Below are 18,954 nucleotides of genomic sequence, written 5' to 3' on the forward strand. Positions count from 1 at the left end.
AGAGCGGGTGTCACAGGTGTTACCTTTATAAACACATGTGGTAGCTCTGATGGAGCTGAAGTTACTGTGACCAATGACCTGAGAGAAGAAACATCAGAAAGAAGAATGAGTTCAGACAGAAACTGCAGTTCAGGTGCAGTCCGAGGAGATTCAGCTGCTGTAGAAACGTTTCACAGACTGAGGTGATGGAGGAACACCGTCGTCTTACCCCCAGCAGGTCGTCGTCTACAAACAGGAGTCCTTCGAAGCCGCTGGTGTGATCCAGGACGACCGGCTGAGGACCCAGGCGACCCTCGACAGGTTGATCTGATGATACAGATTCAAAGAGGAGTTAGTTATGTACACAATATTTTAACGTGTTCATTCAGACTATAACCAACTGAAAATGATTTTCACTATGAATGGATCTTAAAACATATGGATGCCTCAGTATGATGGAGCCCACGTTAACATTGAAACTGAAAAGATCCAAAGGATCCAGCTGCGTTACGGCTGTGTTATGGCTTATTATGGCTGAATTATGTCTGTATCACAGATGTATCACAGCTGCATCACAGCTACATCATGGCTGCATTATGGCTCTATCACAGGATGGCAGCACAGACTTGAGCAGGAAACTCACCTTTGCTGTCCTCTATGGGTTCTCCCTCAGACAGAAGACTCTCCAGGTGAGAACCAAGATCCTGGAAACCAAGAGGCTTCCTGTGCAGGATGAGGAAGAGGGGGGAGAGGGAGAGGGAGAGGAAGAGGGAAAGGAAGAGGGGGGAGAGGAGAGATGAGAGGTTGAACACTATCACTTATTTGGCAAAGTGTCTGAACTAAATCAAACTGAAGATTTAGATATAAACAGTAAAACTGTGAACCTGAGACTTAACGGTCTCAAGAGGTTCAGAGCTGATCTGAAACCAGTATCACAGAAAATTCTTGTTCTGATTAATTATTTGACTTTCCCAAAGATTCACATTCTGAGCAGCAAGACCGACAAAGGCCTGGTCACAGACCAACCATGGGCCAACCATGGACTGCATTAGACGCAGAAGTCTGCCCACAGGGGCTGACGATGAGCTGTCACTTGCGTATCTCTGTTAAGGTTTGTGTGTGTGATTATTTGTTCTTATGACAGAGACAGAAATGTCGAATGTAAGAGTCGAAATCCGACAGTGACTCAGACTGAAGATCTGAATCTGTGTCACTTATTTTTATACATGAGCTTCATTGTGTGACCTGAAGGATACAACAACATGTGAAACTCAACCTGATGAAGGGTTCAACTGTGTGTGTGCGTGTGTGTGTGTGTGTTTCACACTGTACTGTGACTAGTGTTTCACTCGCCTTTTCCATTAAGCCAGACAGATTCATGTTACCTTCAGCAGCTCTATACATAGACACACACACACACACACACACACACACACACACACACACACACACACACACACACACACACACACACACACACACACACACACACACACACACACACACACACACACACACAAACACACACACACAACCTTCATCAGGTTGAGTTTCACATGTTTCACTCACACACACACACACACACACACACACACACACACACGCACGCACCAGGTAGAGTGTTTTTCTGAACACGTCAAAGTTAAACAACATGTGTGAGAGTGAACAGCACTGACTGGTCAGTTTACCGCACACACAAACCTGAGTGTGTCCACATTCTTCTGTGACAAACCAGGTCACACACACACACCCGAGATTTTTAACACACTCCTGACTAAAGGAGGAACAGAGCGGAGACCTTTAAGTGTCTGTGTCAGACAGTCTTTGTGTGTGTCAGACAGTACAACATTGTGTGATGCAGTGACACAAACCACATGTGTGTCTCAGAGAGGACAGAGCTCACAGGTCAGTCAACTCCCAAAGTTTTTTAAAAGAGCACTGGACCCCAGGGCCGCCGCCCTGCTGTTCACCCTCTTGTTACGCCCACATCCAGTTCAGGCAGAGAACAAAGAGGTGTTGAGAGTTGTTAGAACTCCTAAAAAGGTTCTTTCAGACCGTTTCTTTCCTGTGTTTTGACCTCCGTCTACAGACACGGGAAGATTAGACCAATCATCCGCCTGACGTCTGAAAAAACGACTGCTACAACAAACTGTTACGCTCTGGTCCAGCAGGCGTCCCAGATTGTATATAACATCCTCCATCAATCCATTTTCTCATCCATCGAGTCGACAGTTACATCGTACAGTTACATGTAAATCAGGGCCTGCAGCGTTAAAATATTACAGGACCATTTGATGCTTCCCTCTTTGTGGCATCAATATGATTATGGTTAAAAAAAACAAGTGCAACAGACGACAGTCTGACTGATATGGATTTTTTGGGTCCATGTCAATATTAAGGAGTAAAAAGTGAAAAAAATTATGATATATCATAGGATATATCATATCGTCTTAGGAATCACTGTAAAAGTTGTCAGTTATTCCTAAGATGTCTTTATCAAACCCTTATGACGAAGAAATGTGATTGATGCTTGATATTTAACAGTTTAACCATAAACTTCATGATACAAAATTAGTAATAAAACAAAAACACAACCAAATATTTAGAATTTCAATTTAGAAAATATTTTTATGTAAAACATAAACATAAATGTTCATCTTTTCTGTTTTGTTTATTCCGTAAAATAAAAGTTTCCTATAAGCAAAAGTAAACAGATACTGATATGTCTGTGAATCCTATCGGACGATAAATTGATCAGAAGAAAATCAAAGTGTAAAGACTCAATGTGTCGTCCTCTGCAGTTTTACAGATGGAACAAAATAATCATAAATATCATGGGTAGATGAACTGATGCTGACATGAGTGAGTGAGTGAATGCCTGTTACCTGAGAGAAGCCACTGCAGGTCCCTGTTTGGTGGAGGGAAACACATGATGCAGGTAGTCACTCAGCAGCTTCTCATTCACGATACCTGACAAGAGAGGGACACACACACACACAGTCTGAGTGTCCACAGACTCACAATACACCCAGCAAACACAACATTTAACAAATCATGTTGTTTTATTTTGTATATTTAATGTCTTCAGTTAATCATATTGTTTCACTCCGTTATAAAACTGAACCAATGAATCTGAACAGACTTGTAAACAGTGCGTGTGTTTACCTGTGTGTGTGTACCAATGTGTGTTACATGTGTGTTTACCTGTGTGTGTGTGTGTGTGTGTGTGTGTGTGTGTGTGTGTGTGTGTGTGTGTGTTGGTGTGTAAGTACCACACTCACCTGTAGCTTTGGGTTTGTCTGTGTCCGAAGACAGTCTGTAGTTCCGACGGGTCAGAGCGGTGCCCCCCCCTTTAGAGCTCATCTTGTCCCACACGCTGCTGAGAGAGGGGGGAGGGCAGTTATACACAGTACTGTACAGCAGCAACAACACTGCACTACTGATTCTGCAGACGTACAGTTACCTCAGACACTGATACGTCAGGGACAGTTTGTAACAATTACTGTGTTTCTTCAGGTACAGTTACTTTTTTAAATGCAGGTACTGTTACTACAGGTGCAGTTACTTTCTTACTACAGGTACTGTTACTACAGGTGCAGTTACTTTGTTACTACAGGTAAAGTCACTTTGTTACTTGAGGTACAGTTACTTCAGGTACAGTTACTTTGTTACTTCAGGTACAGTCACTTTGTTACTTCAGGTAGTTTCTTCAGGTAGAGTTACTTTGTTACTTCAGGTGCAGTGACTTTGTTACTACAGGCACAGTAACTTCAGGTACAGTAACTTTGTTACTTCAGGTACAGTTACTTCAGGTGCAGTTACTTCAGATACAGTGACTGTTACTACAGGTGAAGGGACTTTGTTACTTCAGATACAGTGACTGTTACTACAGGTACAGTACAGTGACTTTGTTACTACAGGTGCAGTTACTTTGTTACTACAGGTACAGTTACTTTGTTACTACAGGTACAGGTACAGTACAGTCACTTTGTTACTACAGGTACAGTTACTTTGTTACTGCAGGTACAGTTACTTTGTTACTTCAGGTACAGTTAATTTGTTAATACAGGTACAGTCACTTTGTTACTACAGGTACAGTTACTTTGTTACTGCAGGTACAGTACAGTCACTTTTTTACTACAGGTGCAGTTACTTTGTTACTACAGGTACAGTCACTTTGTTACTACAGGTGCAGTTACTTTGTTACTACAGGTGCAGTTACTTTGTTACTATAGGTACAGTTACTTTGTTACTACAGGTACAGTTACTTTGTTACTACAGGTGCAGTCACTTTGTTACTACAGGTGCAGTTACTTTGTTACTATAGGTGCAGGTACTTTGTTACTACAGGTGCAGTTACTTTGTTACTACAGGTGCAGTTACTTTGTTACTATAGGTACAGTTACTTTGTTACTACAGGTGCAGTCACTTTGTTACTACAGGTGCAGTTACTTTGTTACTACAGGTGCAGTTACTTTGTTACTATAGGTGCAGGTACTTTGTTACTACAGGTGCAGTTACTTTGTTACTACAGGTGCAGTTACTTTGTTACTATAGGTACAGTTACTTTGTTACTACAGGTGCAGTCACTTTGTTACTACAGGTGCAGTTACTTTATTACTACAGGTACACTTACTTTGTTACTATAGGTACAGTTACTTTGTTACTTCAGGTGCAGTTACTTTGTTACTACAGGTACAGTCACTTTGTTACTACAGGTACAGTACAGTCACTTTGTTACTACAGGTACAGTACAGTCACTTTGTTACTACAGGTACAGTTACTTTGTTACTGCAGGTACAGTACAGTCACTTTTTTACTACAGGTGCAGTCACTTTGTTACTACAGGTGCAGTCACTTTATTACTACAGGTACAGTTACTTTGTTACTACAGGTGCAGTTACTTTGTTACTATAGGTGCAGTTACTTTGTTACTACAGGTACAGTCATTTTGTTACTTCAGGTAGAGTCACTTCTGATACAGCATAAACTGGTTCTGACTGTATCACTATGAGTGGACTAGTGGAACCACAGCTGTTAGCCTATTAGCTCTCTGTAACCGGTAAAATCCGCTTCCTCTACCAGCCCTGTCCGCGGACCCTGAGTGAGAACGAGGCCAGCTGAGCCGGAGCCCTGTCCCCGGGACCCTGTGTTGGGTCGCGGCCGGCTGAGCCGGAGCCCTGTCCCCCGTACAGCCCCTGTCCTGGGCCAGCTGCTCGGCGTTAGCCGCAAGCTAACAGCAGCTTAGCATGGCTACTCCATGGAGAGATGACGATAAACACGCACCGAAAACCTTCAGGTAGCCGGGGCGCTGCTCCTGCTGTCGCCCGTCACAGTGTCCGAGCTCCGGTCAGACAGGTGAGATGTGTCCGCCTGTTGTCCGCTGGAAAAAACTGAAATCACCACAACAGACCTCTGTGTCAACGCCTCTCACGGTACGGGGCGACAGCTGGTCCAAAACAGGTCTCATGGCACACAAAAAAAGCGAAGCAACAATGACGCTGAGGTTTAAAGGAGAGTTGGTGACAACAACAAAGAACGATATTGAGCAGCTGTTTATAATTGTTCCGATAATAAGCGTTGTGTTGTTAGGGTGATTAAAATCTCTTTCAGATTTTGTGAATTTCTTTTTCAATCTTTTCACAGTGGATACAATAAAACAGCTGACAGGAAGAGGCTGGAAAGATTCATTATAAAGACCCCCCCACACACACACTCACACACACACACACACACACACACACAAACAAACACACACACAAACACACACACTTGACTCAATGGACGTGTTGGGACAGAGGAGGATGAGAGCTTAGATGTTAGACTGTCCAATCAGCAAAGGGAAAGTGACGACTAATAAAGATCAATATATATTTGTAGATGATTGGAATCATGTTGCTGTTCCAGACTTTTCATGTGTCCACTTGGAAACAGAGCTTCTAATAAACAGAAGGAGAGTTTATCAGGTTTAAGAAAATACTTACACCTAGAATATTAGAGCTTGAATTAAAATTCAACAAAGATGATTTGATTGTGACAGAATCAGTGGCAATGTTGATGGTTTTACTGTCTGATTCAATCACAAGGAGACACACACACACACTGATCAATATTTCTCGTGATTATGAAAACAGTTCAGTGTGATTGATGACATCGCACATTAACCTTTTCTTTGCTTCAGCAGCAGAAACAGACTGACATCACCTCGTTTTATCTTCGATACAGTTTGATCATCGTCAGACAGTGAACTCGATCAAAATCAAAGTTTATTTAGTTTATTATTAGATTGACTTTGAATATTACACATTATTTCTGCTTCTTTTTTCTATTCTACTTATTTGATCCCATTCTTCACATTTCACTTTGTACAGTGTTTCTGTGACATGTTGCTTTAACTGAATTGACCTGCAGGTGTCACTGTTACTTCTCATATCGCCAGAATAACTTTATTCATGGTTGTGATGTTGTTTGTTTCTATTGAACGACTCCGACTCTGACGTGAGACAGTTGATGAGCAGCTTCATAGTAGTTCAGGTTATCAGGGCCATGTTGGGTTCAGTTAAGACAGAGACATCCTGGGTTTGTTCAACCAACCTGCTTCGTAGTTCAGCTCCCTGTGTGTTCACTGATGGTCCACCTCCAACCTGGAGACTGAAGAGCAGACACCAGGTCCGGATCTCAAGACAAAATGTGTTGTTTTTTGGATGAGAGATAAAACCTGGATTTAAATCCAGTCTTAACAGTTCAGTGGTACTTACACTGGTAAAGGTCTGGAGGATGAGTCGTGGTGCAGTGGTTAATGACAAACAGTCGGCCTTTATGTGTCTGCAGGGAAAAAACACTTTTCACTGATGTGACATTTGGTCTTCAGTCGTTATTATAAGAGAGCTGGACATTGAGAGAAATATGAGAGGAAATGTTGTAACTGACCTTTTTTTCATCAATGAAATAAAGGTTCATCTTATTCTAATATCTATTATATCTTAACATGTCACTCCTGCTCCTCTTCTGCTCCAGACACATGGACTTTAACCTGAAGTGGCCAAAATACTCCAAATTCATCTCATTAATAATGTGGAAAAGCTTCTTTCCTAAATTTACTGAATGTTTACAGGTTTGTCCTCTGACCTGCAGGATTAACACCTGAGCATTTTCCCACCGACATAAATTCATAGAGTCGTAAAGTCACGACGAGCAGCGTCCTTATCCTGATCAGAGCAGCTGTCTGAGCTGCCGCTGCACATCTGCAGCCGCCTGGTGTCATGAGGCAGCAGGAAGGTTCCCAGGTAATAAAAGACCTGCAGCAGACCCCTCCTCACCCTCACCCCCCTCCCTTCGCCAGTTCACCGGGAGATAATTGATCTTCCTTGCTGTTGCAGTGTGGCCTCGCCCACTGGCCTCGGAGTGTGGGAAAGCTCATCCAGCCTGGGACTCATGGCTTTGTGATGCTAATGTGGCCTATAAATAGAGGAGCGGGCTCCTCGGCCACATCACAGCACGTGCTGCTCTCCACCACCACCATGGCTCCAACCAGCACCACAGACTCTCCTCCCTCGCAGCTCTCCACCAAACACTCACACAAAGTAAGCCTCAGCCCACCACGCCTGTCCATCACTGCTCTGTCTCTGTCTCAACGTCTTCCTCACCTGCCTCCTCTTCTGTCCCATAGCTCAGGAAACCAGCGGTGGAGAAGATGCGCAGAGATCGCATCAACATCTGCATCGAGCAGCTCAAGGTCCTGCTGGAGGAGGAGTTCCACCGACAGGATCCCAACGCCAAGATGGAGAAGGCCGACGTCCTGGAGATGACGGTGGCGTTCCTGAGGCAGCAGCTGCAGCCTCATGCTGCACATGCCCACGGGTACTCCCGCTGCTGGAAGGAGTCGCTGCACTTCCTGTCCCACACCTCCCTGAAGGAGGCCACACTCCCAAACCTCCAGCACCTCCAGCACCTCTACAGAGCCGACCGGGACGCTGCCTCCACGCCGGCCCCATCCTCCCACAGACACATCCAGGCTGCAGGGAAGACACCGTCCAGCCCCCACAGAGACGTGTGGAGGCCCTGGTAGGAGCTGCTCATTGGGGTTGGGGTTGGTGGACGACATGATGAACTTATCTCTCCTTCACATGCTGAGAGAAACAGAGAAAGTGACGTTATATTTCTTCAGATTGAAGAGTGTCCTATTTGTCGTCCTGTTGCAGTGAGGAGACGTCGTCACTGTGTAAGTGTGTATAGATGATGTGTTCAAGGTCTTTTTCGAAGGAAGCGTTCCACTGGACACAACAAAGACACTTTCAAGACACTGTGGACACTGTGTGTCCTCCGATCACTGGTTAAAGAGACTGAATGCTTTCCCATGGAAAAGTTTTAAAAAACTGTACAATTCGATTCTGAATAAACAAATAACTGATGAACTTTGTCTTTTCTCTTTTCTACTGTGAAAATGTCTGTGTCCATGTGTGTGTGTGTTTGCGTGTGTGTGAGAGAGAGAGAGAGAGAGAGAGAGAGAGAGAGAGAGAGAGAGTGTGTTGTGGGGGTTAATTGAACGTGGCACACTTCCTTTGTCCTGATGATGAAAGAGGAGTAAAGCCGATGAGTGTGGGAAAGCGGTGGAGAGGCAGACTCCACAGGGGGGGGGGGGGTCCTGTAGTCCTGTAATCCTGTGGTCTTGTGGTCCTGTTTCTGTAGTCCTGTTCCTGTGGTCCTGGTCTTGGTCCCACAGTGTGACATCACACAGGGACTCTGAAGCGGCACCAGATTGATCAGAACATATTATGTTGGCAGGGATCAGCTGTTAACAGGCAACAGAGACTCATGGACATGTTCAGAACTACGTTAGGTACAGATTCAATCGGATCAGATTCCAGTGAAACCGTCCTGAGATCTGATCAGTTAAATCCAGTGGACAGTGATTCCGTGTCTCTGAACACATTACTGCTAAACATGTATGTTCCAGATGTTTTTATTCAGACGCAGTGAACATCTGCTGAAGTGACTCACACAGATATCTGTTGAATGGTAAACATCATATTTACAAACATATATTTATGTTTCATGAAGTTCGTCATCATGAGATGATGAAGATCAGAAGCAGTTGAATAATAGAGGAACATCTGGACTGTTCAAGTGTCACACGATGAACATCTGGAGTCAAACACAGGTAATCAGTCAAAGGTTTAAATAAACTGAGTTTATTGAAACCCCCACAGCACACAATGCTTTACAGTTTCTCTGTGTCAGAAATATTTTTAAAAACGTTGACTCCACGGGAGTCAGACTTTTAATTTGAACGTACACAAGCTCCGGAGAGAAGCTACACAAACAAGAATCTACATGTCCATCATGTACAACATGTCCATCATGTCTTCCACCCTCCCAATGAGCAGCTCCTACCAGGGCCTCCACACGTCTCTGTGGGGGCTGGACAGTGTCTTCCCTGCAGCCTGGATAAGTCTGTGGGAGGATGGGGCCGGCGTGGGGGCAGCGTCCCGGTCGGCTCTGTAGAGGTGCTGGAGGTGCTGGAGGTTTGGGAGTGCGGCCTCCTTCAGGGAGGTGTGGGACAGGAAGTGCAGCGTCTCCTTCCAGCAGCGGGAGTACCCGTGGCCGTGCGCCGCGTGCGGCTGCAGCTGCTGCCTCAGGAACGCCACCGTCATCTCCAGGACGTCGGCCTTCTCCATCTTGGCGTTGGGATCCTGTCTGTGGAACTCCTCCTCCAGCAGGACCTTGAGCTGCTCGATGCAGATGTTGATGCGATCTCTGCGCATCTTCTCCACCACTGGTTTCCTGAGCTATGGGACAGAAGAGGAGGCAGGTGAGGAAGACGTTGAGAGGACGGAGCTGTGAGGAGGGACACAGAGCAGTAATGGACAGTGGTGGCGGCTTGAGACTTACTTTGTGTGAGTGTTTGGTGGAGAGCTGCGAGGGAGGAGAGTCTGTGGCGCTTGTTGGAGCCATGGTGGTGGTGGAGAGCAGCACGAGCTGTGATGTGGCCGAGGAGCCCGCTCCTCTATTTATAGGCCACATTAGCATCACAAAGCCATGAGTCCCAGGCTGGATGAGCTTTCCCACACTCCGAGGCCAGTGGGCGAGGCCACACTGCAACAGCACAGACCATCAATTATCTCCTGGTGAACTGGCCTGGTGGCCTCAGAGGAGGGAGGGAGGGAGGGTGAGGAGGGGTCTGCTGCAGGTCTTATATTACCTGGGAACCTTCCTGCTGCCTCATGACACCAGGCTGCTGCAGATGTGAAGCGGCACAGACAGCTGCTCTGATCGGGATCAATAAACATGACGCACACACACACACACAAAGTGCCGCACTGCTTTAACAACGTGAAGAAAATAATCAGATTGCACATGATTCCGTTTTACACTCAATCTTTTCATCATTATGAGGCTCACTGGTTCCTCTCATTAGGTCTCTTAGAACCATGTTAAAGTCATGTGCTGCGGTGTAAATTGAGTGTAAATATTTGCATTATGAGAGCGAGGGGAGGGGCAGATTTGGAGGGAAAATAGCTTCAGAAGGTAGCTGTCAATCAAACTGAATAAAGCAGTGTCTTCTGGGAAGGCACACTTCTATTGTGCCCCCCCCCCCTTTCACTCTCTCATTTAGCAGTGTGTGGATGAGGTGTGTGGGAAAAGAGGTTTGGATACTGCTCTCACATACACCCCCAACACAAACCCCCTCCCCAACACACACAACCAGCACTAAGCCCCCACCCACCCACACGCACACATCCCTCCTGAGCCTCTAAACTCTCAGGATCAGATCAGAGTCGTGGGACACGTGTCTCCCGCCACGTTCGCATGTCTATGTTTTCACCCATTTGTTTGTCTGCAGGCTTAAAAACTGCTGAACAGAATTCCAGTAACCTTGGTGGAAGGACGGAACATATGGGCCAAGAAAGAATCCATTCAAATTTGGTGTGGATCTGGACAAAGGGGCAGATTTTTTAAACATGAAGGATGTTTTTTTTGACATTTTCATGCCAGTTTTTATCTGTTGTCGACGCTGTGTGGGCTGACGTGATGCTCCGATTGTAAAAGGGCAGATGGTTGAACGGAACCTGAACGACTCACGACTGAGTCAAGACACAATATGAATGAAAACACTTCATTTGGTTGATAATCACATTCCAATGAGGAACCCCCTCACAACCACACGCGTGTCCAAGAGGAATGTGTGAGAGCGCCGTCCGGCTCCTCGTTCCCGCTCCTCGTTCCCACACTTCATCCCCCTCCTCCCCTCCTCCTCTTCCCTGCAGCAGCCACCACTGATCCTCAGACGTGATAATACCTCCAACCATCTGGACTGCTGTGTGGGGAGGGGAAGGTGATCACAGGAATAACCTTTCAATTTTGACTGTGATGCGAGTTTCTGTTCATCCAGACAAAAACACAAAAAAGTCAAAATAAAACGGGACTAGCTACATTTCCACAAATGTCTGATTTAGAGGCAGGAGTCAAGTGGAGGGCAGGCGTAACCATAGCAATAGTGATGAGTTTTAAAAGTAAAATGTAGTAATGTGGGTGGAGCATCAGTCAAACCACAGGTGAGAATAAAAGCACAAAGCAAAACCATTTAAATCTGTTTTTATTAATAATTTAATATTTATTTCACAAATCTAAGATGTGAAGTTTTTAAGGCCACCAGCGTAATTTAAAATATCATAAATCATTTGTTTGAACTCGAGAATGAAGTGCAACTTGAAACATTTTTTTCTTTACTTTAATGGAAGGAAAATGATTTCACACGCAACATGAAAATAATGCCCTCACAACCTGAAGCTGCAGACAAACTTTTACTGAACGGAGCCGACGTCACTGCAGCGTCTTAATCACAGACGACAGCAACTTCACATTCATACTAACAAATTACGACACAACATTAAAATCCTCTGTTCTGTAACAGAAACTCTGTTTTCTCTTCTTCTCATTATGATCGGTTGTCTATTATCAATGAAACCAACAGGAATTCTCTCCATTAATGGATCAATTGTTCGGACGATAATATATCAGAAAATGTCTTCAAACGTGGACGATTCAGTTTCCTCTGATGAAGCAGAAAAGATCCACAATTAAAATAAAGACAAAGCGATGAGATTAAAAATAAAACTATTCATTGCTTATTCTGATTTATCAGACTCTAAGAGACAATCATTATTGATCGATATCTTGATTTAATAATTGATCGATTGGAAGCAGTGAAAAATGTTCATCAGCTTCCCACAGTCCAAGAAGACGTCTTCAAACCAACAGTTTAGTGTGGCATCAGGCAGTCAATCAATCAATAAATCAATCAATCAATCCATCCATTAATCAATCGACTGAACGCTCAGCTCTAACCCAACTCAGATTTTTCCGGGGGGTTATATATCAGATGTTTGTACGACACATGGAGACGATCGTCGACGTCTCAGCACATTCATGTCCAAGTTCAGTGCAAACGTCTGTCTCAGGAGACAGAGACATCTCGTCTTTTTGTGTGTGTGTGTGTGTGTGTGTGTGTGTGTGTGTGTGTGTGTGTGTGTGTGTGTGTTTGTGTTTGTTTGTTTGTTTGTGTGTGTTGTTCCATGTGATTGGACGATCGGCTGATGGACGGAGGGCTCCGATTGGACCAGTCTCAGCCCATGTAGGGATACCTCCAGTCTCTGAGTGGGACGTGTGTCTGCTTCACCACTTGCGGAGACGTCCATCTCAGGACGTAGTGTGGACCTCCAGGTTTGTCGTTGGTACCTGGATGAAGAGGAGGAGGAGGAGAAGAGGTTGGATGAGGGGGCGGCGGCGTCAGCAGCGGCCTAGCAGGTAACAACTCTCACCTGAAGCTCTGGCGCCACCAAACGGCTGCTGAGCGACAATGGAGCCGGTGGACTTGTCGTTGACGTAGTAGTTTCCTGCAGCATTTCTCAGAACGGTGGCGGCTTCGTCAATCACCGACCTGCAACACGGCTGAATTTATTCATCTCACACCTGGAGGCATTTTTTCTCAGGGGCCCCGTTTCTGTCAGGGGCCACGTTCCTATTTGAATCACTTTATTCCATTTGTCACATTTTTACTCTGAAGACCAACAACGTTAGAGCAGAAATATCAAATTGAATTTGTTTTCTACAGTTTGTTTTAGTTAGTTCTTCATTTTAACTTGTAGAGCAGCTTGTATCTGTGTTTAAAGATGTTTTATAAACAAAGTTTATTGTTATATTATTATTATTACCTGTGGTTTTTATTTAGTTGTTGCTTCCTGTAAGTAACTGATGGTTAAATGTTCAGCTCCGACTCTTTATCTGTTCCTATCTTATAAATAAAGTTAGGTTAAAAAAAGATTCTTCTTCTGCTGCAGATCGTTCGTCTTTGGGAACAAGTGACTGTACTTGATCATCGCCTCTCACCTGACCCTCCTCCTGACCTACTGACCTCTATCAGCCCAGCTGGTGGAGGCGGGGGGGCCTCAGTGTGTGAGGGTGAACTTACTGGTCCTGAGCGAAGACGGCTCCGGTCAGAGCATACGGCGACGTGTTGTCGATCAGCTGCAGAACCTCCTTGTACTCGTTCTCAGGGTAAACGTAAACGGTCAGAACGGGGCCGAAGATTTCCTGCATGGCACAGACAACGTTCCATTAACTAACTACTAGTTTTTGTTTTGACTCCTGTTAAATCCTAAGTAAAACATCTCAACTTTAGATTAGAGTGAAATGTTGTGACCTTTTCTTGAAGTAAAAGTAGAAAAAAAGTAAAAGTAAAAGTGAGACTCCTCAATTGTTGGCTGTGTGGCTGTACCTCGCTCATGATCGCCTCCTGTGGGTCCGTGGTCTCGATGATGGTCGGCTCCACAAAGTAGCCCTTACTGCCGTCACAGTTTCCTCCGGCTATCACCTTCAGACTGGGAGACGACTTGGCGTGACCGAGCCACTTCTTATTGCGAGCGAACGACTGCAGGAGAAACAAAGAGGAGAGACGGTGAGAAGTGAAAAGATAAAAGAGAGAGAGAGAGACTGGTGTGAAGAGGAAACTGAACCTTCTCGTCAATGACGGCTGAGAAGAAAGTGTTGAAGTCTTCAACAGGCTGAGGAAGAAACACAAGAGCTAATTACAATTTTATTAAGTTTTATCTGAAGCTCCAAATATCAGAGAAAATGACACCTGATGTTTCATGTTGTGAATCTCAAAGTGAACTCACGTCTCCGACTCTCATGTCTTTGTGAATGTCCAACAGTCCCTGTTTGATCTGCGGCCACAGGCTGTCGGGGACATACATCCTGGAGCAGGCCGAACACTTCTGACCGCCGTACTCAAACGCTGAGCGAATCGTCCCCGTCACCACGCTCTGGACGTCTGCAGACTTGTGGACGAAGTGGAAATTCTTGCCGCCGCACTCTGAAAATAGATTCAGTGAGGACAGGATGAGAGACTGGGTGGAAGACGGAGTGTCGACAGCTCTTGACTCAGAGGCGGAGCTCACCTCCGGCCAGTCGAGGGAAATTCCTGTAGGTGTCCAGGTTCTGGCCGACTTGTCTCCATAGACGCTTGAACGTCCTGAAGAACAGAATGAGTCACTTATGACTAACTTAAATCTTGCTGTTGCAAACGTCACAGCTTCTCTCTGATGAAATGTTCCAATGCTGAAAACGACCACATGCAGCTGCACGTTAAAGCGACCAACGTGTCTTACGGGACGCTGCCGGTGAAGTTGATTCCTGCCAGGTGCTCAGAGGAGGTGACGGTGTCTCCAAACACGGGACCATCTGCCGGTAGGAACTGGATAATGTTTGGGGGAAGTCCACACTCCCTCAGAATTCTGTAGACGGCGTAACTCGCAGACATGGCGGCGTCACTGGGTTTCCACAAAACCACGTTACCCTGAAAAACAAAGAATGGAAGAGAGCGTTCACACCGAGTGGTGAATGAGGGATGAGGAAGAGGACAGAGAACGGAGGTATCCACACTCACCATCAGAGCCGGGGTACCTGCAAGGTTTCCACCAATAGCAGTGAAGTTAAAAGGAGCCACAGCTGCTACAAAACCCTGAGAGAAGGAGAAGAGGCGAAAAACGTCAGAAACAACGTTTCTGACAATTCCATACGGTGTGAGCCGCAGTAGAAACTGTGCAGTGGCATTCTCACCTCCAGGCCGCGGTACAACATGGTGTTGGTGCTTCCCTCTGCGTCGAGTGGTTGCTGAGTCTCCAGCTCGATGGCATGCTTTGCGTTGAACCTGAAGAAGTCGATCAGCTCTGGGGCGGCATCGATCTCGGCCTGAATCACCGTCTTCCCCTGTGGCATACAGAGGTCATTCAATGAACGAGATGGCGCGTGTCCACGCTCCTCAAAAACAGTTTGTGACCGATTCCATTTCAACGTCTATGATAAACGTGACTCTCCGCACCTGTCCAATCATGGTCTTGGCGAGGATCTCTGCTCTCCTGGGTCCGCTGATGACGTCAGCCGCCTTGAAAAGGACCTGGGCTCTGTCCTGGACCGGCGTCAGGTCCCACTCTCTCCTCGCTGCCACTGACGCCAGGATGGCTTTGTTGATGAGCTCCTGAAGAGGAGGAAGGGTTTTAGTGAGCGAGCAGGCAGGAAACACAATGGCTCCCCCTGCTGGACACAGTCAAACACAGCAGAGTCTTTTTTTACCTGAGCATCACGTGACCTCATCTCCTTAAGTCCAGTGCAGCTGGTTTTATATAAACAACAGGAACATGACTTTGTTTCATTAAATTTAGCCACAGAATTAACATCTGTAATTCAGTTTTCACTGAACCTGTTTGAAAGATGCTGATATTTGGTCCCGACTCTCAGATGTTTGTGGTCGACGTCGTCACTAAAAGAAACAAGTCGTCAGCCAGCGTCTCCACCGCTGTGTGTGTGTGTGTGTGTGTGTGTCTGTGTGCGTGTCTTCAGTCAGTTCGTCTCTTTACTCTCAGGAGGAACTGAGGAACATTAGAAAACACTGAGATTAACTTTACTCCATTATCATGATATCCTGACATGATTCACATTATTGTCAATATTGAAAAAAGGCATCTGCAAAATCAATAGGAAACTTTGCAAATGTGATTTACTGATTTACGGCTGTGATCATTTAAACCTGCGTCACAGTAGTTTTCATTGAAACATGTCCGCTGATAACAAGACAAGGTCTCAATAAATAATAATAATAATAATAAAAGACGCATGAAGTCACAGACTCTGACGGTACACATGTGTTCATGGCGTGTTCTGGTCTTCAGTCTTACCTTGTCAGCGTAACAGAACTTTGCCACCTTGTGTGAGTGGTTGAACGGCTGTGAAAACAAATCAGCTTCATCATTCACGATTCACTCAAGTCTCAATCATTTTTTCTCTTCCTGCGTGAACGAAGACTCACAGATAACTGATATCTGACGTCCGACGTCCACACGTGTTCGTCTCCGACCACGCACGGGATCTCCTCTGTTGCCCCCTTCAGGGCATCCAAGGCCTGAAAACACATGAGGTCACGATGAGCAGAAGTTCAAGTTCAGAGTCCAAATCACATCAGTAATGAGGTTCACCTTCAGCAGCTCGTCTCTCTCCGAGCTCCCCTCAGAGAACGACAAGATGGGCTCATTCTTCACCGGCACCGCGGCCGCCGCACGCACACTCGTCCTCAACCTGGAGAGTGAGAGAGAGAGAGAGAGAGCGAGAGAGAGAGAGAGAGTTAATGTCAAATCCCTGACCTGATCTGACCTTCAAGTCGTGTCACTCACTGAACACGATCATCTTCATCATCAATTCATCTACTGATCAAAAATCATTGATTCATCTTACATAAATAGATAAACCGGCTGCTGTTGTGTGTCAAACGTTGTGTAGGAGATGTGGTTCTGTTGTAGCAGCTGATTGTGGGTCAGGCACAGGTTGGTCTCTGATGTCACTGTGATGTCACAGTGACATCAGAACGTCGCATGATGACTGATGATCTTCAGTTCAGTTGCTAGGTTTTATTCCCATCCCATCAGTTATTGTTGCTAGGTAACAGACAACATCTTCTCCATAATTTTACTTCGGAGACAAGGTAACGATGTTGCGCCCGGACTCTGGGCAGATCTGGACTTGATCATCCACAGAATCTGGTTTCATTCTCAGTCCAGACCGAAGAGGGACCAGGATCTTGTTTTGGCTTTGTCCTCATTAACCAGGTGGATCGTGTGACGTTGTAAAAGGGAGGTCCCTGCCGGCATAGGTGTAGCAAGCAGGGTACTCCTGCAGGACAGCATTCTCAGCTGCAGAGCGACATTTTGCGAAGAGTCCGTCACCCGAGGCTGGAACCTGGACAACATCAGCAGGGGGACGTCCAGCTGTGGGCACTTCCTTCCCCTCCCGTTGCAGAACAGTGTATGTTCTGTGTATTAATCTGCTGTGAGGTAGACGCAGACGTGAACAGAGGATCACTGATTTCCGTGGTGATAATAGTGATTTGGATTCGTCTCAAATAAGAATCTCTGATTACTCTGAAGGTCTTAAAGTCAAGTTTTTTCGTCCGTGATACAGTAAAATGTTCTGAGGTCAAGTCAAGTTTAAAATGTTGACATGTCCTTGTCACTTCACATAAGCTGCTGCTCTCACAGTGAGTTTATCTGTTTTAGTTTGTCCATTCACTTTTTTCGAAGAACAAGCGATTTCAGTGTGATCCAGGTTAAAAGTTTCATCACAGCAGGTCTGAGGTTCGTCTGCTCTTCATGTATGATTAACTACCCTCTCTGAAGGTCGGCTGGGGGGTATGTGTCTACACGTGAGCCTCGTCTTCAGCTGCAACACTGAGCCTTTGTACTTTTGTAAGCCTGGACACCAGCAGAGACAAAGACACATCTGCACCCGAGGAAAAACAAACATCTGTTCATTCTGAGAATCAGGGGTCAGAGAGAGAGAGGGAGAGGGAAGGTTCAGAGGCCTGAAGTCCCCTCATCCGACTCCAGCAGCTGTTATCAGTCACCAGTAGTACTGGGACATTTCTTTACGGCAGAACTGTTAAAGTCCAACAGACTTTTTTTTTCCCACAGCCACCATTTTGAGAAAGAACAGATTCAGAGCAGGTAAACACACTGAGATTCTGAGTTTACACAAAGCAACTTTCATTAGTTACTGAATATTAACTCTCCATGTGCAATTATTGTTACTCTGTATATAAATATATGTTGCTTTTCTTATATTCTGCTGTACACTTTGCTGCTGTAACATCCACATTTTCTCGAATAAAGGATTATCTCATCTTATCTTAATGTGATAACAACCACGGAGAAACTCTGGTATCAGAGTCACTGTTTGTTGTTCCTGTGATGGTTAATCGATTAACTGTGGTGTGCAGCTCATACAACTGACAACCTATGTCAGCAGGTGGTCCACTCGCTGAGTCGTGACACAACATATGGAGCAGTTACACGCGGTACGTGAACGCATCACGTCCAGGTAACAGCAGGTGGTAGCACAGGTGAGAGAGGCTGTTCGAACACTAGCAAACATTGGCTTACAGTCACTGGCATAAACTAACTTTAACAAACATTAGATAAATATAGCAAAAAATTAGCTATATTTAGCAAAACATTAGCTAAAGTTAGCTAACCTTAGCTAAATTTAGCGCCAATGTTGGAGGAGTCACCCCGGAGGTGAAGCGGTCACGTGTCCGCTCATGTGAGACGTTAGCTGGGCACCTACCCTCGCCAGGACCGAGCCGCCACCACCGCCCTCACACGGAGCATGTTCCCACCGCAGGCTGATAACCGGGAGCTGACAGGAGAACCAGCGGACAAGACCGTGAGACCACAGCGGCAGGACGGACACCGACACACGCAGATCGATTGTTCTCAAAGCGAGCAACACCATCCAGATCCAGAACCTGATGCCCGACTCAACCAACCCCCGACGGGGGGGGAGACGCGCAGCGGTGCTTGTGTCGGATTGTCTTGAACTTTGGACAATTGATACAATAAAGTTATTGATAATCAATAAAGTATTATT

The 18,954-nt window shown here is 45.6% G+C and overlaps 4 protein-coding genes across 8 annotated transcripts in view; 1 reads left to right on the forward strand and 3 right to left on the reverse strand.

The window, feature by feature from the left end:
* The window catches only part of LOC118309444 (E3 ubiquitin-protein ligase RNF123), a 50,691-nt gene extending 45,069 nt beyond the window's left edge, over nt 1–5,622 (reverse strand). The window contains exons 1-6 of one of the 3 annotated variants that reach the window (XM_035631571.2): nt 5,266–5,605; nt 3,261–3,358; nt 2,865–2,949; nt 623–702; nt 209–306; nt 24–78 (exon numbers count right to left, since the gene is read on the reverse strand). In XM_035631571.2, the coding sequence (XP_035487464.1) occupies nt 24–78; nt 209–306; nt 623–702; nt 2,865–2,949; nt 3,261–3,342 (400 nt within the window). In that variant the 5' untranslated portion in view covers nt 3,343–3,358; nt 5,266–5,605. Of the gene's footprint in view, nt 1–23; nt 79–208; nt 307–622; nt 703–2,864; nt 2,950–3,260; nt 3,359–5,265 lie in introns of all 3 variants that reach the window. The other 2 variants (XM_035631572.2, XM_035631573.2) reach the window with 2 other exon arrangements.
* A 1,740-nt stretch (nt 5,623–7,362) lies between these two features.
* LOC118309028 (transcription factor HES-5-like) lies at nt 7,363–8,393 on the forward strand. Its single transcript, XM_035630597.2, has 2 exons — nt 7,363–7,562; nt 7,649–8,393. Exons 1-2 carry the CDS (start codon nt 7,425–7,427, stop codon nt 8,045–8,047), a joined length of 537 nt encoding a protein of 178 aa, XP_035486490.1. The 5' UTR covers nt 7,363–7,424; the 3' UTR covers nt 8,048–8,393.
* A 757-nt stretch (nt 8,394–9,150) lies between these two features.
* LOC118309026 (transcription factor HES-5-like) lies at nt 9,151–10,656 on the reverse strand. Its single transcript, XM_047332775.1, has 3 exons — nt 10,181–10,656; nt 9,871–10,074; nt 9,151–9,767 (listed from the first exon to the last, which is right to left on the reverse strand). Exons 1-3 carry the CDS (start codon nt 10,202–10,204, stop codon nt 9,369–9,371), a joined length of 627 nt encoding a protein of 208 aa, XP_047188731.1. The 5' UTR covers nt 10,205–10,656; the 3' UTR covers nt 9,151–9,368.
* A 902-nt stretch (nt 10,657–11,558) lies between these two features.
* aldh4a1 (aldehyde dehydrogenase 4 family, member A1) lies at nt 11,559–18,837 on the reverse strand. 3 transcript variants are annotated; one of them, XM_035630594.2, is made up of 15 exons: nt 18,652–18,837; nt 16,512–16,611; nt 16,346–16,438; nt 16,215–16,262; nt 15,362–15,517; nt 15,100–15,249; nt 14,927–15,001; nt 14,649–14,836; nt 14,439–14,512; nt 14,157–14,353; nt 13,995–14,042; nt 13,757–13,909; nt 13,451–13,572; nt 12,801–12,919; nt 11,559–12,717 (listed from the first exon to the last, which is right to left on the reverse strand). In XM_035630594.2, exons 1-15 carry the CDS (start codon nt 18,693–18,695, stop codon nt 12,605–12,607), a joined length of 1,680 nt encoding a protein of 559 aa, XP_035486487.2. In that variant the 5' UTR covers nt 18,696–18,837; the 3' UTR covers nt 11,559–12,604. The 3 variants fall into 3 exon arrangements, with proteins under 3 accessions (XP_035486487.2, XP_035486489.1, XP_035486488.1); XM_035630596.2 differs by lacking the exons at nt 16,512–16,611; nt 18,652–18,837 and adding exons at nt 15,613–15,652; nt 15,740–15,799; XM_035630595.2 differs by lacking the exons at nt 16,512–16,611; nt 18,652–18,837 and adding an exon at nt 15,613–15,908.
* Between the last annotated feature and the right edge of the window lie 117 nt (nt 18,838–18,954).

The sequence above is a fragment of the Scophthalmus maximus genome, chromosome 6 (genome assembly GCF_022379125.1).
Source record: "Scophthalmus maximus strain ysfricsl-2021 chromosome 6, ASM2237912v1, whole genome shotgun sequence".
In the NCBI taxonomy this organism is placed as follows: Eukaryota; Metazoa; Chordata; class Actinopteri; order Pleuronectiformes; family Scophthalmidae; genus Scophthalmus; species Scophthalmus maximus.